This window comes from Phocoena phocoena, chromosome 9 (assembly GCF_963924675.1).
Source record: "Phocoena phocoena chromosome 9, mPhoPho1.1, whole genome shotgun sequence".
Taxonomy (NCBI): domain Eukaryota; kingdom Metazoa; phylum Chordata; class Mammalia; order Artiodactyla; family Phocoenidae; genus Phocoena; species Phocoena phocoena.
Window position 1 is genome coordinate 91,871,152 of NC_089227.1, and position 26,616 is coordinate 91,897,767.

General features: G+C 51.7%; 1 protein-coding gene across 2 annotated transcripts; it reads left to right on the plus strand.

Annotated features, from left to right (window-relative positions):
* Positions 1 to 2,227: 2,227 nt before the first annotated feature.
* On the plus strand, positions 2,228 to 16,999 carry CLEC2L (C-type lectin domain family 2 member L). 2 transcript variants are annotated; one of them, XM_065884271.1, is made up of 5 exons: positions 2,228 to 2,417; positions 11,752 to 11,826; positions 14,181 to 14,347; positions 15,216 to 15,316; positions 16,888 to 16,999. In XM_065884271.1, exons 1-5 carry the CDS (start codon positions 2,228 to 2,230, stop codon positions 16,997 to 16,999), a joined length of 645 nt encoding a protein of 214 aa, XP_065740343.1. The 2 variants fall into 2 exon arrangements, with proteins under 2 accessions (XP_065740343.1, XP_065740345.1); XM_065884273.1 differs by lacking the exon at positions 11,752 to 11,826.
* Positions 17,000 to 26,616: the final 9,617 nt, after the last annotated feature.

A 26,616-nucleotide genomic window follows, 5' to 3' on the forward strand; every position in this document is an offset into this window, starting at 1 on the left:
CGTGGTGGACAGGGGCTGGAGGAGAGGGAGATGAGGGGTGACCAGCTTTCTCTTTGGGGTGGTGAGAATGTTCTGGAACTAGATAGTGATGATGGTCGCACTACGTCGTGAATATATTATGAATGTACTCAAAGACATTGAATTGTAGACTTTAGAATGGTTAAAATGGTGAATTTTACGTTATGTGAATTTTATCTCAATTTAAAAAATGAGCTGGAATTTGCTACCACCTTAGCGGATGGTGACCTGAAGTTACAATTAAGTTGATTTAAAGGAAAAGGAAAAATTTTCCCCCAACCTCTGAGTTTGTGGGCAGGACTCATTCCTATTATCTAACCCTAAGAAAAGGAGCCTGTATCCTGAGACACAGGAGGACCCAGGTTTACCTGGGATGGAGCTCTAGAGACAGGAACACGGAGTGTGTTAGAAGGTGGTAAAAACACTGCCCAGGGGTAAAAGACTGGGTCCTGATCACTTCGGAGCTCAGCCCAGTCCTGGGCTGACCAGCTCCAGACTTCTTTTATTGGACTTTCGAGTCTAAGCCTTTGTTCTTGGGGTCTTCTCTTACAGTCTGCAGAATCGAATCCAAAAGAATGCGGCATCCTAGAGGATGTGTGATCTGAAGCATTAGCAGACGTTACATGGGCAAACTGGTGTGTCAGGGGCTACAGGCTGGGATGAGAAGGACCAAGAGGAAACGTATTCCAGGCAGAGGGGAGAGAATGTTCCCTGGCCTGGAGGAAAGACAGAACACAGTTGGGTGTCTGGGGCCACCAGAGAAGGGGTAGAAGGAGATGAAGCCTGAAATAGGAGCAGGGCTAAGACATGAGGGACCTTGTAGCCTTGTAAGAAGTTGGACCAGGGCTTCCCTGGTGACGCAGTGGTTGAGAGTCCGCCTGCCGATGCAGGGCACACGAGTTCGTGCCCCGGTCCGGGAGGATCCCACATGCCGCGGAGCGGCTGGGCCTGTGAGCCATGGCCGCTGAGCCTGCGCGTCCAGGACCTGTGCTCCGCGACGGGAGAGGCCACAACAGTGAGAGGCCCGCGTACCGCAAAAAAAAAAAAAAAAAAAGTTGGACCAAGTCCCCAGGTAGAGGGGGCCCTGAAGGACTGGTGAGGTTCACATTTTAGGAAGATGCCTCTGGTGCTGAGATAGGAGGAAGCAAGGAGCCGAGGGAGACCGTAAGGAGACCGAGGCTGCGGCCAGACAGATGAAACGGACTTGCTGTACTTGGCGAGGGGCTGTGAGAAGGGAGCCTCTGAAAGGGACGGTTCACAGGAGTCGGTACTGATTGGATCTGGCGGTGGGGGACAGAGCAGGAAGGCTGAGGATGAGGAATCATGGGCTGAGAGAGGACGCAGACGTGGGGATGGGCGTGGAGCCGGAGGTGGCCCGGGCTCAGCCACGGAAAGAGTGCTCGAGTGAAGACCATCGAGGGAGCCCTGGCCTGGGAGTCAGAAAACCAGCCAACCGTGCGCTCGTGCGGTGCCGCCTTCAGCAATGCCCTTGACCTCTCTAATTCCGGTCCTCATCCTAAACTGGGGGTGTTGTCAGTTCACATTTGTAAAGCCCCCTGGCACTTACTAGATGCTCAGTGTTAACTGAATCTGAAATGTTGCTCCATGCGTCCCATCGGCACTTTGCTCTCTCGTGCTCGCCGATTCTGGCCGAAGACACAGCCCTCACCCCTCTGCTCTGGCTCCAGGGTAGCCCAGAGGAAAGCCCCTCATCTTCCTTGAGCCGCATGAACTTGATTCCCGTTTTAACAGAGGACAAGCAGGAGGCTGCCAGGTGGACCTGGGTTAGAAGCCAGGGCTCCCGGCTCCAGGGTCCGCGCTCCCGGCTCCGCAGCATCTGGACTCCTGCCGAGAGGGCTGGAGGCCGGGGGGCGGGGCTGCGGGTCCCCTCGCGCCCGGAGCCTCCTCCCTCCCTGCGCCCGCCCTGCCGCACCTCCCCGCGCTCCTCCTCCCCCGCCCCGGCTCTGCGCGGAGGCTGCGGCTCAGCGGGGCAGGCGCGGCGCGCGGGGACCCAGGCGGTGGCGGCCGCCGGGCGCAGCGGGTCAGGCGCGGGGAGCCGGGCTCAGCCTCGGCCTGCGCCAGCCCCGACCCTCGCCCACCCGAGGCCGGCCTGGGGGGCCCGCGGGGCGCGCGGAGCGCAGAGTGCGCGTCGGGCCGGGCTCCGCACCTCCGCACAGGAGCGCGGGCGCGGCGCGGCGCAGCGACAGGCATGGAGCCGGCCCAGGAGCCCCCCGCGCGGGCCCGGCCGCCGCCGCCCCCCGCCGTCCGCCCCGCGCCCGCCCCCGCCGCGCCCAGGCTGCGCTCGCCAGCCGAAGCGGAGGGCCGCGGTCCCGAGGGGCTGCTGCGGCGATCGGGGTCGGGCTACGAGGGCAGCACCAGCTGGAAGGCGGCCTTGGAGGGTAAGCGCCTAGCGGCCCTCCATCCCCCGGCCCGGGCACCCGGGAGGCGGGACAGAGTCACCTTGGCCGGTCTCCCGGTGGGGAGAGCGGGGAGCGCGACTCTGGAACCCGGAGGATTGCCAGGGCATCAGATGCCACATTGTGGGGCGATGGGGAACAGGTAACTGGGGACCACCTATAGTTCAACCTTGCCCCTGTCTCTGCAGCTCCCTCTTTGACCTTGGGAGCAGGTTTCACGCTCTGAGCCTGTTTCCTTATGAGTGAAGGGGGACAGTTACTGTCCGGCACTCACCCGATAGGCATATTGAGAGAGTGGCTTGACCCTATAGCAGTGAAAGTGCTTTGGGCAAAGTGACAAAAGCTATGGACCCCGACGCGGTGCTAATGCCCCCTGAGAAGGGGGTTGGGGGATGGGGCGCTGGTGGTGCCGGGAGGGAGAATCGGCCAGAGGGCCTTCCTTGCAAGTCGGGGTCCCACCTACCTCTTCCGGTCAGAGGGGCTCACGGCCTGACCCCTGACTGGTCAAGGGGGCGGTCACCAAAGTGGAAGACAGATTTCAAGTTCATGAGTTCTTTCAGTTAACTTGTGTGGTGTGGGAGGTGCTGGAGCTGCCTGGAGGGGCTGGTCCTCTGGACGTTTCTCGGTACTCTGGACACCCGGAGTCCAAAGGCCGAGGACCTGACTGGATGGCATCAACTAGGGAAGCCCAGGACCTGGATCACCCAACCATTAGGGAAGGAGTGTCAAAAAAGGAGGGCTTCCTGGAGTAGGTGACCTCTTAGGAGGTGTGGAAAGAGAAAGATGGATGCACCAGGTTCGAGGAGTGACACGTTCAGGGATCAAGTGGCGAGGACTCGCCTGTCCCTTGTGGGGAACTGACCTCCAGAATACCAGGATCGGGGTGGGGCGTGGTGAGAAGAGAGGAATCTGGAGCGCCCAGACCATGAATGGCCACCCAGGCCTTGCCAAAGTGTTTGGACTTTGTCTGAAGCGGCTGTTGAGAGATTTGAAGCATAGAATGAGACAGTGGGTGGCCCTTGGAAAAGTGGTGGTGGCCCAGAGGGGTCAGACCAAGGCCAGGTCAGTGAGGAAGGCGGGGCTGTGGTCAGGGGAGGGACATAACCAGTGCCAGCCAGGGCAGGTGCCTGGCCAAGGAGGGAGAGGGGGGGACAGTTCTGTCAGCATTTGGCCCAAAGGCTGGTAGGCCAGGGGACACAGATGGCCTGAGGAGGGGCTGTGCAGACTCTGAGGGGAAAGCTGGACACCTGGATGGTGATTTGGGACAAAGGAGGCAAAGATGTTGGAACTCAGTGTAGGACAGCCATTGCAGAGGACCTTCGGTCTGGGGAGAGCTGAGCTGAATAAAGGTGGACAAACCCTCTCTTTGTCGTGTATCTTCGGGCTCACTGTTAGATTTGCCTGTGACCCCCTGCTTCCCTCCTGCCCAGGTTATTTCTTGAAGTTGCTCACGCCTCTTGCCTGTATATCTCCACTCATTCATGCGTAAGCATTTCTCCAGGGGCTGCCCTAACCTCATTCTAACCCCCAGTGCTTAGGGGCCACTTCAGGGGTGGTGCGGCCTCTTTCAGTGCCTCCGGCTGGCTGGCTCCCGTCTTACCTCCCATCCTGACCTTGGCCCCTTCTGCTTCCCACTCCCAGCCATGGCTGGGCCGACCACCTGCAAGTTAGGCTGAAGAAGAAGCCACACGCCCGGCAGGAAATGGCCCAGGGGGTCTCTCAGGACACTGGGTCTTCCAGGCCCTGTGGAGTCTAGCCCACTCTGTGCTCAGTGCCCACCTGTGGCCCAGCCTCGTCTCGCCTGTCTGGGCATGGATCCCTGCCTGGCCTGGCTCTGTGTCTCGTGGCACCTCCGGCCCCTGCCCTCGTTCCCACGGTCCACCAGGAGCAGCCCCACCCTGGTGCCTGTGGACCTTGGGGGCTCAGCGCCTGGGGCCTGTGGGCCTTTTCCCACAGGAGTTTTAGGATGTGGGGTCTGTGTCCCTGCCAGGGGTCTCCCCTCCACTGGTCCCCTGAGTATCTCCTGGGCGCCGTGTCTCCTGCGGGGAGAGGGGAGCTCTCGGACGACGATGGTGCTCTCCAGGGTCCTGCCGTGTGCTGATCCCCCCACATTCACGCACTCTTCCTCACCTCCCACAAACACTCCTGGAGGCCCCACTGTTCCAGCGCAGATCTAGGCACTGGGAACATCCCTGCCCTTGCAGAAGTCACAGCACAGGGGCTGAGGCAGCCTGCTGCAGTGCAAAGAGCACGGATTCTGGAGTTGGGTAAGCCTGAGCCAGATCCTCCCACTGCCAGCGGGCTGGCAGGTTTCCAAACGTGTCTGAGCCTCAGTTTCTTCATCTGCTAAGCAAGATAAGGATTTCTGCCTCTCGGGGCTACACGGACAAAGGTGCTGGGGTGTAGGCTGTGTGCAGGCGATCCCTTTCCCCAGTCCCTAGAGCCCGGCATCCCTGATGAGGGAACCCAGGGAAAGTGTATGACCAGCCGCTCATCTGAAATCCTTTGCTCGTCTGCCTACTGTGAGTCCACTTCCCGCCCCAAACTGAAGTCCTCATAATGAGCCCCGTCCACAGACCCTGAGAAACACCCATGATGGGATGAGGGGTCTGCCAGGTCTGGGGACCAAGGGGTTTTGCAGCCCTTGCTTAGCCGAGCATCTGTCTTGAGACTTCTTGATTTGACCAAGCTGAACCCTCAGGGGGCCTGTGCTCCTGTATTACCACGTACCGAATATTTATCACGTACCTACAAAGAGCCAGCCCCGTGCTGGGGCTTCCACAATAGCTGTCGTGTTTAACCCTCACATCTGCCCTTGCAGGGGCTTGGTGAGTGTTGTACCTATCTTATATATGAGGAAACCGAGACTCAGAGAGGCTAAGTGTCTTGCCCAAGGATGCACGTTGCTCTCTCACTCGTGAAATCCCGTCGGGTTTGCCACGAGGCCCTCTGATGTGAAACCTCTTACCCTGTCCTGAGCTGACCAACATGCGGCTTGGGGAGGCTAATTGGAGAGGATCAAATTGTGCTTCTGACGCGTGTAGCCCCCCTCCCCGCGCTCCTCAGGCAGCCCTGCCACCTCCGGCGGGTGCTTCTTCCTCTTCACAGGTTAAGTGACGTGGAAAACGGCTTAAATCTGAAGCTGGGATTAGAGCCCAGGTCTTTAAGACTCTCCTTCGATGAACAGTTAGCTTTATAAATAGGAAACCAAACAGAAATTCTCCTGATTGAGTCCTCTCCCTGTGGATACTAACCTTTCCTTCCACCCTCAGCCTTGGGGGACAGGCGGGAAAAGTGATCCAGAGCTCCCGCCTGGGTTCTGGGAAGACTGGAGGTGATTGGAGATGGGAATATTTCTGGCATTGGGGTAGGGAGGGTGAGGAAAAGCAGCCTGGGGGTACAGGAGTGGGGACAGTGATTCTGCAAATCTCAGGCTATAGATTTTCCAGTGCTCACCAATTCTGAATTTTTAATGTTGAAAGTTTCTTGATAAGACATAAACCCACAACTTCCTGCTCAAAACCACACACGTGCATTTAGCAAAGCCTCTTAAAAATGTAAAAATTACCAAACTCTGCATTTGATAGTCTGTGACAGTCAAGAGTATGCTTTCCAGGCCGTGGCCCTGGCAACTTAGAGACATCAGCTATGATTCTCTTTTGCACTGTGGATATGAGGGTGTTGGGAGATTTGTCCGGGCTTGGGTGCCAGGTTTTTTTCAGTTGTTCCTTCTAACATTAGGCTAAGTCATATACATTTATAACATAAATAAACTGTACCCTCAAACTCCATCTAATAAGGGCCATTGCATAGAAGGAAGGATTGCTGAGTTAGACATTTGTTACGGCTTAAATTGTATCCCCCCCAAAGAGATATGTTGAAGTCCTAACTCCCCAGCACCTCAGAATCTGCCCTTATTTGGAAATATGGTCATTGCAGTTGTAATTAGTTCAGATGGGGGCATACTGGAGCAGGGTGGGCTCCTAACCCAACATGACAGGTGTCCTTATAAGAGGTGGTCACATGAAGACAAAGAGACACACAGGGAGAAGGATGTGACGACGAAGGCCGAGACTGCAGTGACGCAGCTGCAAGCCAAGGAGCGCTGAAGATCGCCAGCCAACCAGCATAAACGAGGACAAGGCAAGGAAGGATTTCCCTACAGGTCTCAGAGGGAGCACAGCCCTGCTGACAACTTGATCGTGGACTTCTAGCCTCCAGAACCGTGAGACAACACACTTGCGGTGTTTTAAGCCACCTGCTTTGTGGTGCTTTGTTACGTCAACCTAGGAAACTAATACAACATTGTTTTGGCTTGTCAGACTCTGTAGCGCACCCTCTCTCTGTCCACAGTGCAGCAGCCAGAGCATTTATCCCCATGAAAGAATGAAGAGAGTCCTCAGTTCTGGTGATGCTGGAGACACAGGCACAGACTCCCCTTTCCCTGAAAGCAGGTGTATATCCGCATGGCCAAGGGCATTGTCATTCAGGGTAGCTGGATTCCCTTTGTGTTCTTTAGTATCAGTGGGTGCTCTGTAACATGCAAGGCCATGACCGAGCCCTGTTATAGGGAACCCAAACGTAAGTAAAGCACTGCCCTCACCCTAAATGAGCCCACGGGCCGATTATCATCATGATGGTAACCGCTAACACTGAGGGAGAGCTTACCATGCCAGGCACTGCTCTAAGGCCTATACGTTGAATTCTCATAAAATTCTAAGAGGGAGACACTATTATGACTTCATTTGAAAGATGAGAAAAATGAAATAAAATAGAAGCTAAGTAGCTTTACCACTAAAAAGTGGCAGAGCTGGGATTTGAACTCCCGTGAAGTGGCTGACGATGCTATGCTCTTATTGCAGTGCCAGGGTTATAGAAGAGGATTGAGAGGCGTTTAACGAAGGGAAAAGAGGGAGGTCCAGTGGTTAAGACTCTGCACTCCCAATGCAGGGGGCCCGGGTTCGATCCCTGGTCGGGGAACTAAAATCCCACATACCGCAACTAAGCCTGCGCGAGCTGCAACAAAGACCCAGTGCGGCCAAAACAAATTAAAAAATAAAAAAAATAAAGAAGGGAAAGGCAGGATTCATACGCAGCTCAAGGGGATTAGTCTAACAACAAGCTGCCCCTGAGGACAGCAGAGCAGATACAGAAGGAGCCCAGCCCTCGAGGGCAGGCGAGAGCCTCTGTTTTTACCGTGCCGGAAGGCACCCACCTCTGGACTCCTGGTCACTTGCCAGTATAGACCGTGCTCATAGGAAGGACTCCTGGATGTCTGTTGGACTTGCAAGTAAAGATGGCAGACTGAATGCGTTTATTTTCTTCCTCTTCCAAAGCTCATTAATACAACCGTAAAGGGATTTTTAAAAGGTCACAAGGATAACAAGAACAGGAGACAAAACAATAGCAACGAGGGGCTTCCTGGTGGTGCAGTGGTTAAGAATCCGCCTGCCAAGGCAGGGGACACGGGTTCGAGCCCTGGTCCAGGAGGATCCCACATGCCCCGGAGCAACTAAGCCCGTGCGCCACAACTACTGAAGCCCGTGCGCCTAAAGCCCGTGCTCCACAACAAGAGAAGCCACCACAATGAGAAGCCCGCGCACCACAATGAAGAGTAGCCCCCACTCGCCGCAACTAGAGAAAACCTGGCGGTGCAATGAAGACCCAACACAGCCAAACATAAATAAATAAATTTAACAAACAAACAAACACATAGGGATCCACGATGGTGTAACTGACACTGAATCCACTGGCCTGAGAAAGTTCAGGAAGCAGAGGAGCAACCTGAGTCACAAACAGGAACCCCACAGCGCAGAGACCGGGGCACCAGTCAGCACGGCCGTGAATGCAGAGGGAGCTGAAATCAGGAGGGCTGGTTGAACACGTGTTAGGAAGACTTCAGATCCCCAAATCCTCTCCCCACCCTGTGAGCCCATCCCCAGCCCTCTGCCTTGGGGAGAGAGGGCCTCCGGACACCAACACACTTGAGAGCAAGCAGTTAAGGCGACATTTATGTATTGAGGGCTCAGGATGGCCTCCTAGCCTCTTTTCCCAGCCAAGCCTACACCCTCCAGGAGGGAAAACAGAAGAGCAGTCTCCAGGGACACTGACCCAAGAGGAAAAACCCAAGGAGGTCAACAAACAGCCTTGAGGACCAGCCCGTCACTCTGCCACGACCCTCACAGTTAATAAGCCCCCCTTCCTGTCTCAGAGGTGCCAGTGAAGTCCTATTCCTCCTGCCTTAATCATGAACAAATAACCAAGGATCTCCAGACATCTGAGGAAAGTCTCTGACATGGAAGCTAGAGATCAAAACTAATGAACAGGAAAAAAAAAACAGTTTGGAGAAAACAGAGATTATACAGATTAAACTTTCTGCCCACCTCTCCCCCACCCCCTCTGGAGCCCCCCCCCCAAAAAAAACCCTAAAAAACTATCAGCAATATCCTCAGAGAGATAAAAGAAAAGTTTGCATCATTAAAGTAAGAACAGGGGGCTTCCCTGGTGGCGCAGTGGTTGAGAGTCCGCCTGCCGATGCAGGGGACACGGGTTCGTGCCCCGGTCCAGGAGGATCCCACATGCCACGGAGTGTCTGGGCCTGTGAGCCATGGCCGCTGAGCCTGCGCATCCGGAGCCTGTGCTGCGCAACGGGAGAGGCCACAACAGGGAGAGGCCCGCGTACCGCAAAAGAGAAAAAAAAAAAAAAAAGAACAGGATGCTTTAAGAGGGAGTATTCAGGGAACAGCATCAACAAACCCAAAAAAACCTTAGCAGTTAAAAATAATTGTAGAAATAAAAGATTCAATAGAGAGTGGGAAGATAAAGTTGAAAAAAATCTTCAGGAAATAGCAAAGGCAAAGTGGATATGAGAGCTTCCTCTCTCCTCTCTGGTGGCTCTTCCTTTTCTAATAAGGGCACTAATCCCATCCTGGGGGCCCTCACCAAGAATGGAATCTGCTGGTACCTTGATCTTGGACTTCCTTGCCTCCAGAATTGTGAGAGAGAAGTGACTGTTGGCTCAGCACCCAGTCTGTGGTTTTTGTTAGAGCAGCCTGTGCAGACTAAGTCAAAGGTGAAGTAGAATTCCTGATTTTGCCTCTTCAGCTTAAAGGAGTTTTGAAGTTGAAATAATGATGAGCACACAGAAGTGTAAGCAAAGGAAAATGATTAATTACAGGGAAACAAGAAGTTGTGTAGAAATAAAGATCATAATACACCGCATAGCTTTCCTGGGAGTAGCATTTACATTGCCATACGAAAAGAACACCTAATTATCAGTGTAACCCAAACTATGATGTTGAGAGAGCAGGTAGTGTGTGAGTGGTCAGGATGGGGACAGTAATGCAGAGAATTAAATCTTCCTCATTATTGTGGGAAGTTAATGAGTAGTGTCTTAAATAGAAAAGTCAAAAAGTATTGACATGCTCAAAGCTTTTAGAGATTTGGAGGTAAATACCAAAAGAATTAGCTAAAAGGGTTGGAAGTAGTTGCCTCTGTGGAAGGGGCAATGTTCTTTGGTTGTTAGTTTGTTTAGTGAAGCCTGATAGAATTTCTTGACTTCAGATCTGTTGCTTTTCAGATCCTTGATAAAGGACCAGGTTTCTTTTCCCAATTTGTTGTGAAGTACAATACAGACAAATTACTAGAAACAGTATCAGGCACTTGGATGTCACAGCAAGGCTGAATTGCTGTAAAAGTTTCTAGATACTTCCTCTCGATTTTGGTACTTCGCTCGTCATGGGTGAGTAATGGTGGACAGCCCAGCACTGGGCTGTGGAGACACTTCTTTCATCTATACACACATATAACTTTTTTTTTTTTTTTTTTTTTTTTTTTTGCGGTACGCGGGACTCTCCCGTTGCGGAGCACAGGCTCCGGTCGCGCAGGCTCAGCGGCCATGGCTCACGGGCCCAGCCGCTCCGCGGCACGTGGGATCTTCCCGGACCGGGGCACGAACCCGTGTCCCCTGCACCGGCAGGCGGACTCTCAACCACTGCGCCACCCGGGAGGCCCCCACATATAACTTTTAAAAGGTTTTAAAAATGGTTAAAAATAGAAAGGGAGTTCTCACCTACTAGGATGGCTATAACAAACAAAAATGGAAATTAATAAGCGTTGGTGAAGAGATGGAGAAGTTAGAACACTTGTGCGCCGGCATTGCTGGTAGGATGCAAAATCGTGCAGCAGCAGTGAAAGACAGTTTGCTGGTTCCTCAAAAAGTTAAATGTAGAATTACTATACGATCCAGCAATTCCACTCCTAGGTATATACCCAAAAGAATTGAAAATGGACTCAAACAGATATTTGCCAATGTTCATAGCAGCATTATTCACAATAACCAAAAGATGGAAACAGCCCAAGTGTCCATCAATGGATGGATGGATGAACAAAATGTATATAACTATACAATGGAATATTATTCAGCCATAAAAAAGGAATGAAATTCTGATGTGCTACGACATGGCTGAACCTTGCAAACATTAAGTGAAAGAAGTCAGACCCAAAAGGACAGATATTGTATGATTCCACTTACATGGGGTTCCTAGAATAGGTGAATTTATAGAGACAGAAAGGAGATTAGAGGTTACCAGGGGCTGGAAGGAGGTGGGAATGAGGCGTTAATGCTTAATTGGTACACAGTTTCTGTCTGGGGTAATGAGAACATTTTGCAAATAGACAGTGCACAACCTTGTGAATATAATTAACGCCACAAATTGCACACTTAAAAATGGTTAAGATGGCAGCTTTTATGTTATGTATATTTTATCACAAAAAAACTTTCAAAGACCCTGTGTCTGAAGTCTAAAAGGGTTCATTCATTAAACATCAAATTAAAATTTTAGGTGAGAGCAATAAATATAAATTTAAAAGGGAGAAGCCAGAGGATCAGGAAAGCTTTCGTGAAGAGAATGGAGGGTGTGGGGCAGGATTTCAAGAGACTGCAGTGGAGGAGAAGAAATTTGGGAGCAAAGACCCAGCTGAAGGGCTGTGAGGACGGACTCGGGTATTTCAAGGAGTCCGTCTGGCTGAAACCAGGGATGAGGTAGAGAAGCAGCAGGAGATGAAAGATTGGAAAGTTCCGACAGCCACAGAAGGAGTTCAAGTGCATAGCCCCGGAGGGAGGGTTCTTAAGCAGGGGGATTGCAGAATCAGACAGACCCGTGCTTTAGAACGGCACCTCAGACTTCGGCATCAGAATCTCCTGGAGGGCTTGTTCAAACACAGCCCCAGAGCTTCTCACTATCAGGACTTGGGGCTGGAGGTGGGGATGGGTGGTGGGGATGTGCCAGGTAATAACCCCTTTCTCTCTCCTCAGACACCACCACGCGTCTCCTGCTGGGGGCCATCGCAGTGCTTCTGTTCGCCATCCTGGTGGTGATGAGCATATTGGGTGAGCATGGATGTCAGAGCATTTATGCAATTCAGTTCCTACACACCTTGTCAAAAGCATGTCTAATTAGGTAAAGAAAGGTTCCAGACATACCGCCAATTCTGTGGGGTCAAAGTAAATAGGAAATAGAGTGTTGGTTCTAGATGAGATTTTAGCCTAAAATAGTACATTCACACATCGACTATACCCGTCCTCTTTGCTAAGCCATGCAGTGAAAGTGGAGATGTTAACTTAGGTACGTTCACAAAAATGCTTCGGGAACGCAGAACAAACTTGGTGTGTATTAGTCACGTAATGCTTCTTGAAGGAGACGGTTTGGGGTTAAGGGCCTTAAAGATCTCATTCACTCACTCAACAAACATTTATTGAGCCCGGCTGTGTGTCAGGTCCTGGGCTAAGTGCTGGAGATTGTTTTAAATGTATGACATCAACTTCCCTGTCCAGTGGTAGAGGTGTTACTGCCTGGGGGCTTCCCAGAGAGGGGGAACACATGTGCTAACCCCTGAAGAATGAATAGTTTCCTAGAGAGCAGGAGGTAGAGGGACCAGAGCATTCCAAGGGGGAGAGGCCTGAAAAACACAGAGTGGCAGGTAGGACTGAAAGGGTTGAAGGAGGAATGCAAAAGAGGAAACTGCTACTAAGCAAGGGAGGCGAGGCTATATGACCCTGGGATTTGCTGCTTTTAATGGATTCAAGTCAAAGTACGTCATGGCTCCTGAAGGGTTTGCAAAGTGACTTCAAGACCTCTGTCTTTCATCTTCGAGAAGCACCCTAAGACCTCAAAATGGGAGGAAAATCCACTGATAACATCAATTCCTACCAAACCCTCACCTGTAGGGCATGCAGGCTACGCAGGGAGTCGTGAGCGCTTAGCAAAGAATGTGGTGAGCGCTGGGGTGAGCCTGGGTTCACCTAGACTAATTGTTACAAATTAAATTGTTCTATTGCTAGGTTGGGAGAACAGGGCAACGTGTAAACACAGCATATTGAGATTGCGGTAAAACACAACAGAGTCCCTGGAGATCCTCGTGGGAATGCATGGCCAGTAGGTCTAAGTGGGCCTGGAGCTCATCGAGCAGGCATGCCAGAGTGCCCATTAATTAACTGGTGTTGGTGTGGTGGTAGCTCCCTTGGGGGCTCGAGTACCATGGACTTGTTCTTGCCTCTGTCCTGGTCTACATTTTAGTCAATCTCTTGTATGAGAACAAACCAAAAAATATGCTTATGGAATCTGCAGGTGAAACACTTCAAAGAGGGATGCTCAATATGACAGATGAAAAAGAAGTCAAGATTAAAATTTATCTTCAGAAACTCAAATGAGCCAATCAATGTGAATGAGATGACTGTGGAAGAAATAAACACAAGATCCTGCATTTGGATTTAAATGTGATTTACACAAGTTCTGGACAGGGGAGACCTGGCTTAGAAAGAGATCATAGGAAAATAGTTGGAGAGTATGGCTGAATTCCTTTTGGCAAGGAGGCTTAGAGAATCTCATGGAAGTTCTGGGCCTCCTTCCCAGAAAAGTGCACATAGGCACATATAAGCAGATTCTTCTCATTGGAGCATCTGAAGACTGGAAAACCCACAGCAGCTGGAAGGGGTATGGTGATCACTGCTGGGTGGTGGACCACAGCTGACGTGTCCCAGCCTGTTCTGGTGGCAGCATTTCACCGGTGATGTGGGCACACCGTACTGAGCCGGGCAGGATGGAGAAGGCTCTGGAGGGCACCCCCTGCAAGGGACTGTGGAAAGGATGGTGTCTGTTCAATCCTGGAAGAGGGGAGGCAGGGGTCCTTCTTCAAGTAGGAGGTAGAAGACAGACCAGGTCTGTCCGGGTCACTCCAGAGGCAGATCCTGGACCCACAGGTTCCAGGTCATGGGAAGGCAGGTTGGAACTCAAAAATTGCAAAGGATCTTTCCAGCAATTCAGCAGTGTTAGCTGATGAGGGTGTGGCCAATGAGAGCAGGCCCATCGAGTCCACCGATGGTTCCCACCCTGGCTGGAGAGAGAGGACACATGGCCCCCAGGTCCCTTCCAAGTCCGAGTTTCTCGGGTTCCACGCCTCGGGGAGTTCGGGGAGAGAGAGGAGAGCTTAACCCAGGGGCCTAACCTGCTGTCACTTCCCCTCGGGGCGGTGTCCCCGCCAGTGTCCCAAATTCCTTTTCCTTACTCATTTAGCCGCCAGCCTTTTGCCTGCCAGGGACTGTGACAGGCGCTCCCCCGAGGCACGTGGCTGATGGGCACCAAAGTGGAGGCAGGTGGAGGGAGTGGCGGGGAGCTTGGGGGGCCTTGGGGGGCCCACAGAGGCCCACTGTGCTGGTGGATACTGAGCCACCCCTCTTCCCTGCAGCTTCCAAGGGCTGCATCAAGTGCGAGGCGCCCTGCCCGGAGGACTGGCTGCTCTACGGAAGGAAATGCTACTTCTTTTCTGAGGAACCGAGAGACTGGAACACGGGCAGGCAGTACTGTCACGGCCACGAGGCCGCGCTGGCTGTGATCCAGAGCCAGAAGGAGCTGGTGCGTGCCGGTGGGGCGGGGACCTTCGGGGACAGCCCTGCCCCAAGGACCTGGTGTCCCCTGTGACCTGTTTCCAGAGCACAGCCTGGGGTGGGGGGTGCAGGTGGGCTCCATGGGGTCTGAGCAGGTCCACGAGGGGCTCTTGTTTCCACTGCTATTGTCAAGGCCAACTATGTCCACCCGAGGCTGGTTTGCTGACTCAACTCAGTATTGAAGCGTGAGCATTACAAATTATACCCGCACCTGTGAAATGAAAAATCACGTTGGCTTCTTCTACTAGTCCGAATCAGGGCCTGATCTCTCATTTAACACCCCAAACAGTTATATCACAAGAAATGTGAAAGAAACACAATTAGTGGGTCTCTTGGCCATTTGGGGTTTTGAGGGCAACAATTCATGCAATCCAAATTAGCAGAAAATCTAAGTCGCTTCTGTTTTTCTCTGATACACAGTCTGATAGCTCCTTTCGGCAGAGAAAGGCCCAGGAATATGCGGGTAGAAGGACATCCAGCCTGAGCTTTGAGATGCGTCCCAGATAATCCATCAAGTAGGCAGTTCCAGCCTTCCTGAAAGTGAGGAACGCAGGCATGCTGGCCCACTGAGCTAGGAGACAAACCCTGGTCCAGGCTTCCCGGCCCAGTGGTGCACTCCCAGAGCCCGGGTCCCTTGGAGGCCATTGCAGGCAGCTCCATGTGAGTGCAGGGTGTCTGTAACCCCAGCTCCTCACTCTTGGGATGCAGTGAGGCATCACCCTCTCCGTGTCTACACATCTTGGGAGCCAGTCTTCCAAGCTGAGGTTAGTCTGGGGACGTGTGAGCAGTCAGGAGACCGCACCTGACTCTGAGGTTTCCCTCTTTCCTTGGTGCAGGAATTCATGTTCAAGTTCACACGGAGGGAGCCCTGGATTGGTCTGCGCAGAGTGGGGGACGAATTCCACTGGGTCAACGGGGACCCGTTTGACCCAGACACGTGAGCTGAGGCTTCATCTTCTGGCCAAGGAGCTTAGACCGGGGAAGCCATAGCCTCCCAGACGCACCTCCTGAAGAACCTGGTTTTGTGCTAGCTGGAGCCACTCACCTCTAGGGTCAGGGGTGTGGGACAGAGACCCAGTCACGATAATGGCTTTACTACTGTCTCCCTGGTAAAGTCCAGCCTGGTTTGGTGGCCCTGTTCCACGTAGGCAACAGAGCTTCCTGCTGCTGGAAAGGGCCCGGGCTCTTTCCATCTTGTGGCTCCCCAGTCCATCTGCACGGCTCAGTGTGGCTCAGGGAAAGGGAGGACGTGCCCTGGACATCCCTCTGCATTGGCCAGAGTTTAGCTTCACGGCCACACCTGACTGCAAGGGAGGTGGGGCCTCTGTTCTGGGCAGCCACGTGTCACCTAAACACTGTGGGAGAAAGGGGATCTGAACCCTGGGCACCAGGAGGGTTCCCTTAGAGAGAACACCTCTTGAGGGCGTCGGTGGTGTGTGCAGTGGTGATTATTTGTGTGGCCCAAGTGGTGTGGCGGGGAGTGTGTGAGGGGTTGGTGGGTGTGCAAAGCCAGGGACTGTTTGCGGGGTGATGGTGGCAGCAGTCATGGGTGTAGGGACAGTTTAGGCTTAGGGAGACGCAGAGCAGCACACACAGGGGAGTAAGAACCTCAGCTTCTGATGTAGACTCTAAGGCTGGAGGACTAGGCCCGAGGAGCCGGGCAGGGGCACAGCTGCTGACCTGACGTGAACTGCGGCCCGTGACAACTCCTTCCCTGTGCCGGCTTCTCCCTGTCTCCTGCACCTGTCTTTGTCCTCACTGCCTCTTCCTTGTTTTCTTTTTTTTTTTCCTTCTCTTTCCTTGTCCTGCCCTCATCCCAGATCTGTTCTTAGAGCTGCTGAGAACGTCTTGCCCTTGCTGCTCCCACCTCTCCCATTCTGGAAGCTTCCTGCTCCCGGAACCCAGGGAGCCCTGGAGGCTGGGGTCCCCAGAGCGCTGACTACCTGACAACCAGCGGGCCTTGGGGCCACGCTTCTCTGACATCGAGGTGGTCCTGGCCCCCCCTTCTCCCTCTTGGGGTCCTTCTGATGCCCTCTCTTATGAGACCCCAGCTCCAGCCTTGGCAGGGGGCTCAGGTCAGGGTGACCAAATGAGGTGAAGAAGAAGTGTTGAGATTCAAAAGGGATGATGTTAGGCGGGGAGAACCCCCCCTGTGCTAGACACAGGAGGTGCAGGCAGGGTGCTGTGGGGAAGGTGGGTGTGTGGAGTGTGGTCCTAGACGGGGCCCCGGGTTCCTGGGATGAGTGAGCTGAGCCCGACAGGAATGGCGGAGCCGGATGGAGGAGTGCAGGGTGCGTCCCGGAAACACCCGTGGGCATCACCGGGGGGCTGGAGCCGTGATACACTGTCTGGAGGCGACGGGAGCCACGCTAGCAAGGTCTGTGGGGGCCGACTGTCCCGGAAGGCCGCTACAGAGGGAAGGACAAGTCATAGGGCCTCTGGGGCTGCCCAGCGACGGGCCGCGTCTGCCAGGTCATGAGTGCCTGGTCTCTTCTCTCCCCGCCACAGATTCCCCATCTCGGGCCCGGGGGAGTGCGTCTTCGTGGAGCCCAGCAGGCTGGTGTCGACGGAGTGTTTGATGACCCGGCCCTGGGTGTGCAGCAAGATGGCCTACACATGAGGTGGGTCAGGCCAGGGGCGGCCCTCCAGCCAGCCTCCGAGGCCTGCCAGCCCCGGGCTCGTCTCCAAGCGAAGCAGTGAGGAGGTTGCCTTCCACCCCTGGGCGCTCCCCCAGGCCCCGGAGTCTTGGTCCCTGGTCTCCTTGGCCCCAGGCAGGTCCTGTGGCTCGGCAGTCAAATCCCATGAGTCAGTAGTACAGCAGGCACCTGTCCCCAGCCACACATACACACTGACACGCTCACGCATGCCCACGAGGGCACACAGCCCCCGCTCAAATTCAGAGTCCACCCTTAGTCACCCCAACAAGTCCCTCCCTGGCCCTACCCTGGAACATTCCCTCCTCCGGAGGCCCTGGTGCTCTGAGGAAGGCTGGGGGCTGACAGGCTGCGGTACTGTCCACACAGACGGGCCCCCTCCCCACGCGTCTCTCTCCTGGTTGCTGGGGAGGCCAGAAGGGAAGCCCCCTTGCCTGGGCCCAGCATCCACCGTCCTTGCCTCGCCCGGGGTCTCAGGCAGGCCCCTGCTGTGTCCGTGGTGCTGCCGTGTTGGTCACTGATGGACTAAAGAGATGACTGGAGTCCAGAGAAGTCGACTGCCATTTGTTCCAGGATCATGGCTTGGGGGAGGGGCATGTCTGGGTGCCCGTCCTTGGAGGGACACGACCAAGAGGCACCGGTGTGGCAGGCGGCATGTGTAGGAAGCAAGGCCAAAAACACACTCTGTGGCCTCAGGGCACCGTTTAATGTTGCCAGGCCACTGAGTTATCCTCAGATGTCTGAGGGGTGTGCTCCATCTGGTTCCTTTATTACTATTCAACTCAGCGTGACAAACATTGATCCACACCTACTTCGTGCCAGACACCACACTAGGCATGGGGATCCACAGCTTTATCCCCCAAGGAGCACACAGGGAGCAGAGGAAACAGCTTGGAAAGCACTAGAACGTTCTGGAACCCAGTTGAAGGATGGCTTATTCTGCCTTAGGGGAAGATGGGGTGAAGAAAGCAGGAGGATGAGGCATGGAGAAGAGATGATGTTCATGTTGGGCCAGTTAAGAGTTTGTGCAGGTGCTGGGGCCCCTTCCTGTCCCCCCTTGGTCTGCCTGGAGAGGAAGCGGGGACAGGGGTGTGGGGGGAGGCTGGCGGTTCCCCTGGGCCTACAGGGGCTGCAAGTGCCACCCTCTCCAACGCACACACGTGGAGCCCAGAGCAAGCTGTGGCCGGGTGAGATACAGCCAGCCCGCGTGGGAGCCACGTGTGTGAATCTGGGTCCCGGCCCATCTTCAGAAAATGGCTCACAGGGAAACAGGTCCTGCTCTGCTCGGCTCAGTCCTTTTACTGTCAGTTTTCAGACAAAACTGTCAGCTTGGGTTCGTTGAGCTTTTTGAAAGCTTTCCAGGTATTTAGTAAAATCTGGGGATTTTGTGGTTTCATATTTTATCTTTACGGGAAAGCCAGCGTGGAACCTGAGTGTGCAATAATGAAGCTAAGGGAATTCAGTGCGGCCTGTGGAGGGGTGGTGGGAGCCCACCGCCTTCCCAGCCCCGGTGCGGAAGTGTGTTGAGGGGCTGGGATTGAGGAAGCGGTCAGCTGCCGCTACTGCTGCTTGGGTTGGTCAGGGGTCCGGGTGGTAAGTGGGAGGGCGTCTCTCCCTCACGCCAGTTCTCACCAGTATCTTCCCCTCAAAGATGGGCTCATTGCTTTCCACGTGGCACCTCATTTAAGTCTCTCAGAAAGACCCTGAGGCAGGTAACGCTGCCACGGGTGACAAAACGTCCTGGACGGGGTGGGCTAGGGCTGTGCTCTCATCCTGTCCTGTGGGTTCCGGCGGGAAGAAGGGCGCCACGACGTGGGTGGGGAGGGAGCAGTGTGGGACGGCAGGGACCGAGGAACCCGGGCCACTGGGATCTTAGTTCCCATTCAATATCCACAGTCTGCTGCCTCAAGGCACTCTGGCAGATGAGCTCTCTAGCCTTGGGCTTGCCCTGGGACCGCACAACAATTCTAAGTCCGGTAGAGCTAAGAGGAACTCTGACCCAAGGTCACGGGCGTTTTAAGAGCTCTCTTATCTGTTCCTAAGAGGAAGACCAAAACAAAACACTGGCACGCCGAACTTCAGAAACGTTGAGAATTCTTCCAAAGGTTATACATCAACCAGGCACCCGCACCTCCCACGTGGGCGGAGCCAGGCTGGCTGGGCGGGGCCGCGGAGTCGGGTGCAGTTGGGGGCCGGCGGCCACAGGTGGCAGCACGGAGGCCGGACGCTCTGCCGATTTCGGAGCTCGAGCCGGCCCCCCCTCGGTGGAGCGTGGGAGGAGGTGTTGCGGGCAGGCCCAAGGGACCACCCTTCCTCCAGCCCCACTCCTCAGCCCCTTTGGAGGATTTGCCCCTGGAGTTGAGAAGGTTCTTGGCTGGGAGCCTGGGCGGCTGCGCCCTGGGTGAATTTGACCCCGCACGGCAGCCCTGTACTCGGCGTAGCCCCTGGAGCCGGCAGGATGCGGGTAGAAGGCTGGAGCAGGGGACACCAGGTCACCCTCAGACGTCCTTTGTGAAGATGGAAGGACGGGGTTTTTTTTGCTGGAGGACTCACTGGGAGGTAGCGTTTGTTGCCGTGCTGGTGGGTTTCACTAGTGTTTGCTTAGTAAACCCTCCTACAACCTTACAGATGAGGAAGCAGGCTCAGGGCGGTTAAGGGACTTGCTCTACTGCTGTACATCACAGGCCTAGGAGGTGGTGGAAGGGAAGGTGGGGTGGAAGGGGCCACCTTGGGAGAGGACGTGGGGTGCCCACAGGCGATTTTTTTCCTGTGCACTTTTATCGTGGTCGTATGGTTTTCTGGTGAATTTCCCATAGGGAGGGGGTAATGCAAACACTGAGTTCAGTCCTTCTCTCCCTTCAAGGCCCAGCTCGAGCTCCCTGGGGCTCCTTCCAGGACAGCGGCAGCCCTCAGTGACCACTCCCTCACCCCAGCAACTCCAGCACTTAAGACAGCCTCTCACACCTCCGGAGTCTCTAGGAAGTTTTCATCTGTGACTCATCTCTAAAGTCATCTGACCGCTCTTGGCATCTGATTATAAGCCCCTGGATAGCAGGGATTATGTGTCACTGGCCTCTTTGTAGCACACGTAGCATGTGCTCAAAAAAAATTGTTGTATATGACAATAAGATTGCCCCCAAATGTCATCTCTGAAACTCTTTGCCATGCTGGGAGACAGCAGTGGCCGGCCATCATAAGAGGCTCGTCTTTTTGGCTTTGGTGGGCGTGGCTTTTTGGCTTTGGTGGGCGTGGCATGGTTTTAGAGGCCCGGCAACATGCACTCTTTAGTTTGTTTTGCTTCAGCTAAGTTAGCTCGCTCACATTCCCTAAGCATGTAGATACTGGGCGGGCTGAGTGAAGGTGACAGGGAGCACCTGGGCCGTGAGGGAGAGCTGCCCAGCTGGCGAGGGCAAGGAGCTGGCTGCGAGTGGAAACCAGGCCCGGGGAGGGTTTCCATCAGTGACTGCGGTCGGCGGCTGAACATTCCTGTGGTCACCAGGATAATTATGCTAACATCACTGTGCTGTTTGTGAAAGACGACCTGGTTTTCAGAAATGCCCACTGTCTGCTGTGTATTTACACCAGGAGGGGGTGGAGGTAGAGGAGGTAACTGCTCTTTCCTTAGTCCGTAAAGAACTCCAAACTGGGAGCAAGTATGAGATTCAAACAGGGGTCATCCAGAAAACCTCCTGCCGTGCCCATCAGAGATCCCACGTCTCAGCCTGGAATGGATACACACTTGGCCTGACTCAGAAGACCTGCCAGAGTCTAGTTTGGGGCCAGCTCTACCAACAAGCAGACGTGTAGCTCAGGCTGCTGTGCTCAACCTCCCTGACCCCAGGCTTCGCCTCTAATATAAAGTAGAAATCGTGCCTGCCCTGCCTACCTCACAGGGTTTTGAGAACTGTAGATGTTAGAATTTCAGGGATTAGACATTATCGACCCCATTCTCACTATCCATGAGACCCCGAGAGGTTAAATAACACGTCCAAGGTCACGCATCTAGCCACGCATCTAGTGGCAGAGCTAGAGCTCAGGTCTTGTGGCTCCTCTATTCGTTGTTGATACTATTATTGCACGTATCATGCTTTGTTTATTTACCTGTCCACCATCCACGCAGAAGTGTAAGCCCCTAGAGGGCAGGGATCCACTCTCACGCCTCTTTTTTCTCTAGCGCCTGGTACATACTAAAGGTGCTCAGTAAACGTGTGTTGACCTAAACTGATCTTGACTCCTAGTTCAAGGGCTCCTTCTTCTACACCATGCTGTCTCTGATCTCAGAAATCTGTACTGCCAGTCCAGCTGCCCACAAAAAGTATGCAAACTTACTGATGTTTTAGAGAAAAAGATAAGATGCTCAACTGCCTTGCAATGTGCTTTAGGGTCCTGTAGTCTAGAGCACAGATTCCATTTGAATAAAGACATACACATCTAAGACAAAATTGTAATAACAATGAACACTAGTTAAGAGCTTATTAGGGCCAGCCATTCATACAAAGTGCCTGGCCCATAGTAAGTGCTTAAAAATTATCATCTTGGGCTTCCCTGGTGGCGCAGTGGCTAAGAATCCGCCTGCCAATGCGGGGGACATGGGTTCAAGCCCTGGTGCGGGAAGATCCCACATGCCACGGAGCAACTAAGCCCGTGCGCCACAACTACTGAGCCTGCGCTCTAGGGCCCGCGAGCCACAACTACTGAAGCCCTCGTGCCTAGAGCCCATGCTCCACAAGAGAAGCCATCGCAATGAGAAGCCTGCGCACCGAAACAAGAGTAGCCCCCGCTCGCCGCAACTAGAGAAAAGCCCGCATACAGCAACGAAGACCCAACACAGCCAAAAATAAATACATTTATTATAAAAAAAAAAAAAAACAATTATCATCTTGTTTCACTATGATGTAAATTGAGTAGGCTCTTAGAGCATGCTAGCTTTTGTAATACCCACATTTCAGAGGCCTACCCAAGAAAAGATCCCTTTCTGGCTTGCACCACTAATGCAGGTCAGTGACAGGGAATAGCATTGCTCCATCCAGGGTCTTTGAACATAGAGGCTCACACAGGATGTGTTTTAGGAAATGTGGTAGATGTGGCGGCTATGCATCGAGAACGTTTCCTTCCCTCTCATTCTAGGTACATGGAAGGATTGTATTTCCTGGTCTGTTTGAAGGTAGGTGTCAGGTGACATCAGAGCTTTAACCATGGAAAAGTGACAGATGTCACTTCCAGGTGGAAACATTTAAGAACCAGTGCATACTCCTCCATATTCTCCCTCCCCCAAGTCGTGATTTTTTGATTTGGAGGCTCCATAAGACTGAAGCATCCTGGGATGCTAAGTCAGTGTGTGGGGGAGAAGCTTCCTGGAAAGCCTCTGAGGTTTTGGGTTTGTTGTGATCACAGCCTATCTTACCCTAGACTAGACAGGGGCCAGGCCTGGAGGTGGCACACATTCCATTGGCCAGGACAGTCATGGAAGGCTGAGAAATAACTTCCAGCTGTATGCTTGGATACATGAGATTCTTGATTCTAAAAGTTGAGGATTTTCATCAATTTTGGAAGATTCATCACCTTTGTCTCTAAATATTTCACCTGCCCGACTCTTTGCTCTCCTTCCAGAACTCCAATTAAGGCTGTTTGAGATTGTCACACAGGTCTAATGCTCAAGTTTTTTGATCAATTTTACAAATCAATTTGATGAACTATGACTTTTTAGCAATTTGACTCTTCCAATCAATGGCTGAAGTAGCTCTCTCCATCTAACTTTTTAAAAATTTCAGCAACATTTTACAAGTTTTAAGGGTAGAGTTTTTGCATATATTTTGTTAAATTATTTAAATATTTTTATTTTTTATGCTACTGTAGATGATTTGTTTTTAAATTTCATAGTTTGTTGCTAGTATAAAGAATGAATATTGTTAAAATGACCATACTGCCCAAGGCAATCTATAGATTTGATGCAGTTGCTATCAAAATACCAATGGTATTTTTCACAGAACTAGAACAAATAACTTCAAAATTTATATGGAAACACGAAAGACCCCAATTAGCCACAACAACTTTGAGAAGGAAGAACAGAGCTAGAGGGATCATGCTCCCTGACTTCAGACTATACTACAAAGCTACAGTAACCAAAACAGTATGGTACCGGCACAAAAACAGACATATAGATCAATGGAACAGGATAGAGAGCCCAGAAATAAACCTATGCACTTATGGTCATATGGTCAATTAATCTACGACAAAAGAGGCAAGAATATACAATGGAGAAAAGATAGTCTCTTCAATAAGTGGTGCTGGGAAAACTGAACAGCTGCATGTAAAAGTCTGAAATTAGAACATTCTCTAACACCATGTACAAAAACAAACTCCAAATGGATTAAAGACCTAAATGTAAGACAGGATCCTATAAAACTCCTAGGGGAAAAACATAGGCAGAACACTCTTTGACATAAATAGCAGCAATATGTTTTTGGATCCATCTCCTAAAGTAAAGGAAATAAAAAATAAACAAGTGAGGTCTAATTAAACTTAAAATATTTTGCACAGCAAACTATCAACCAAACAAAAAGACGAGCCACTGAATGGGAGAAAATATGCAAATGATATGACCAATAAGAAACTAATATCCAACATATATAAATAGCTCATAAATATTCAACATATATGAACAGCTCATACAAAACAGCAACATCAAAAAAACCAAACAACCTGATTTAAAAAAAGGGCAGAATAACTGAATAGACATTTCTCCAAAGAGTAAATGCAGATGGTCAACAGGCATAGGAAAAGGCGCTTAACATCACTAATCATCAGGGAAATGCAAATCAAAACCACAACGGGATATCACCTCACACCGATCAGAATGGCTATCCTCAAAAAGAACACAAATAACAAATGTTGGCGAGTATGTGGTGAAAAGGGAACCTTCATACACTGTTGGTGAGAATGTAAACTGGTGCAGCTGCTTTGGAAGACAGCATGGAGGTTCCTTAAACTAAAAATAGAGCTACTATATGATCCAGCAATCCCACTGCTGGGTATATATCCAACAAAAACAAAAACACTAATTCGAAAAGATAAATGCACCCCAATGTTCATAGCAGCACTATTTACAATAGCCAAGACATGGAAGCAACCTAAATGTCCATCAACAGATGAATGGGTAAAGAAGATGTGGTATATATACGCAATGGAATATTACATGGCCACAAAAAAGAACGAAATTGTCATTTGCAGCAACTTGGATGGATTTGGAGCACATTACGCTAAGTGAAATAAGTCAAACAGAGAAATAAATACTGTGTGATATCACTTATACGTGGAATCTAAATACAACAAACTAGTGAATATAACAAAAAAAAAGCAGACTCACAGATATAGAGAACAAACACTGGTAATGGCTACCAGTGGGGAGAGGAGGGGGAGGGGCACACTAGGGGTAGGGGAGTGGGAGGTACAAACTATTGGGTGTAAGATAGGCTACAAGGATGTATGTTACGACACGGGGAAGATAGCCAATATTTTGTAATGACTGTAAGTGGAAAGTAACCTTTATATATATATATATATATATATATATACACACACATAAATAAATTTATTTATTTTTGGCTGCGTTGGGTCTTTGTTGCTGCACGCAGGCTTTCTTTTTTTTAGTTGCAGCGAGCGGGGGCTACTCTTCGTTGCACTGCACAGGCCTCTCATTAAGGTGGCTTCTCTTGTTGCAGAGCACGGGCTCTAGGTGCGCAGGCTTCAGTAATTGTGGCACATGGGCTCAGTAGTCGTGATTCGTGGGCTCTAGAGCGCAGGCTCAGTAGTTGTGGTACATGAGCTTAGTTGCTCCGCAGCATGTGGGATCTTCCCGGACGAGGGCTCGAACCCGTGTCCCCTGCATTGGCAGGCGGATTCTTAACCACTGTGCCACCAGGGAAGCCCCAGAATGCAACCTTTAAAAATTCTATTAAAAGAAACAGAATCAATTTTTGTACACTGATCTTTTAGCCTGTAATCTTACAGATTGGCTTGTTAGTTCTAGATTTTTTGGTAGACTGAACAGGGTTTTTAGTTGCATGTGTATCCAATGTTTTTATTAAAGCATAACATGGGCCACCATGATTCCAGCGCCTGAAATCAATTTCCTTATTTCTCTGTCCAGCTGCTAAGCCAATGCCATGTATTTTTTTTTTTTTTTTGGTACGCGGGCCTCTCACTGTTGTGGCCTCTCCCGTTGCGGAGCACAGGCTCTGGACGCACAGGCTCAGCGGCCATGGATCACAGGCCTAGCCACTCCACAGCATGTGGGATCTTCCCGGACCGGGGCACGAACCCGTGTCCCCTGCATCGGCAGGCAGACTCTCAACCACTGCGCCACCAGGGAAGCCCACCATGTATTTTATTTTAGCTGTTTGCTACAGCCGTACCTCACTTTCAGGAACTAATGTCTATATTAGTCAGGGTAGGTTAATTGCTGTATAAGAAATCCTAAAATTTCAGTGGCTTAAATATAATAAAAAGATTTCTTTCTTACTTTTTGTGGTTTTGTCCAAAGTGGTTTTATTAGGAGGCCATTAAATCATCAGTGATCTGGGCTTCTTCATCAGAGTCCTTCATCAGCTCTTCCACATGTGGGCAGAAATTTAGGGGACAGAGTGTGGATCAAAGTATGTGAGTTTTGTTTTAGGGGTCAGGTCTGGTTATATTTAACTGCAAAGAAAGCTAGGAAATATAATCTAGCCCTGTACTCAGCAAGAACAGGAAATGGCTATGGGGAATATCCACCCAGTCCTTGCCACATGTGGCATTATCCCCATTTTACAGATAAGAAAACTGAGGCTTGAGAGGTTAAGTGATCTCCCAGCTTTTACAGTCATAAACAACAGAGCCTCGAACTGAACCCCAATATGGCTGACTCCAGAGTCATGCTCTGAATCGCTCTGCTATGGATAATGCTTTCTCTCCTACTGACTCACTGGCCTGTGCAATCTTAAGACCTGTGGCAATCTCTTCCCCCTTACAAGGGTTTCCTCCAAGCATCCACTTTTTCCTTCTCGTTCTGGCTTTTATTAATGGGTAATTTGTTCACTTATAAGCAGCCTGGTCCACGGGCTTAGTCTTCAGCAGATAAAGAGTCTGAGAGCCATGGCAATAAGCCATAAGAAGACATCGAAACAGAACACAAAGTGACATAGAAGCAGATATCAAGTGGTTTATTGACAGGGTATCTGCCCTCCAGTGTTGTTTTACAAGTGCTGTCAAATGCAAAGTGTCTCAGTAGAAGAGACCACATCTATAGATCAGCGCGTGTAAAGAAAGCACTTAAGAATGGGAATTAGGACTTCCCTGGTGACGCAGTGGATAAGAATCTGCCTGCCAATGCAGAAGACACCGGTTTGATCCCTGGTCTGGGAAGATCTCACGCGCTGTGGAGCAACTAAGCCCGTGCACCACAACTACAGAGCCTGTGCTCTAGAGCCCGCGAGACACAACTACTAAGCCCACGTGCCACGACTACTGAGCCCACACGCCACAACTACTGAGGCCCGGACGCCTAGAGGCCGTGCTCCACAACAAGAAGCCACCGCAGGGAGAA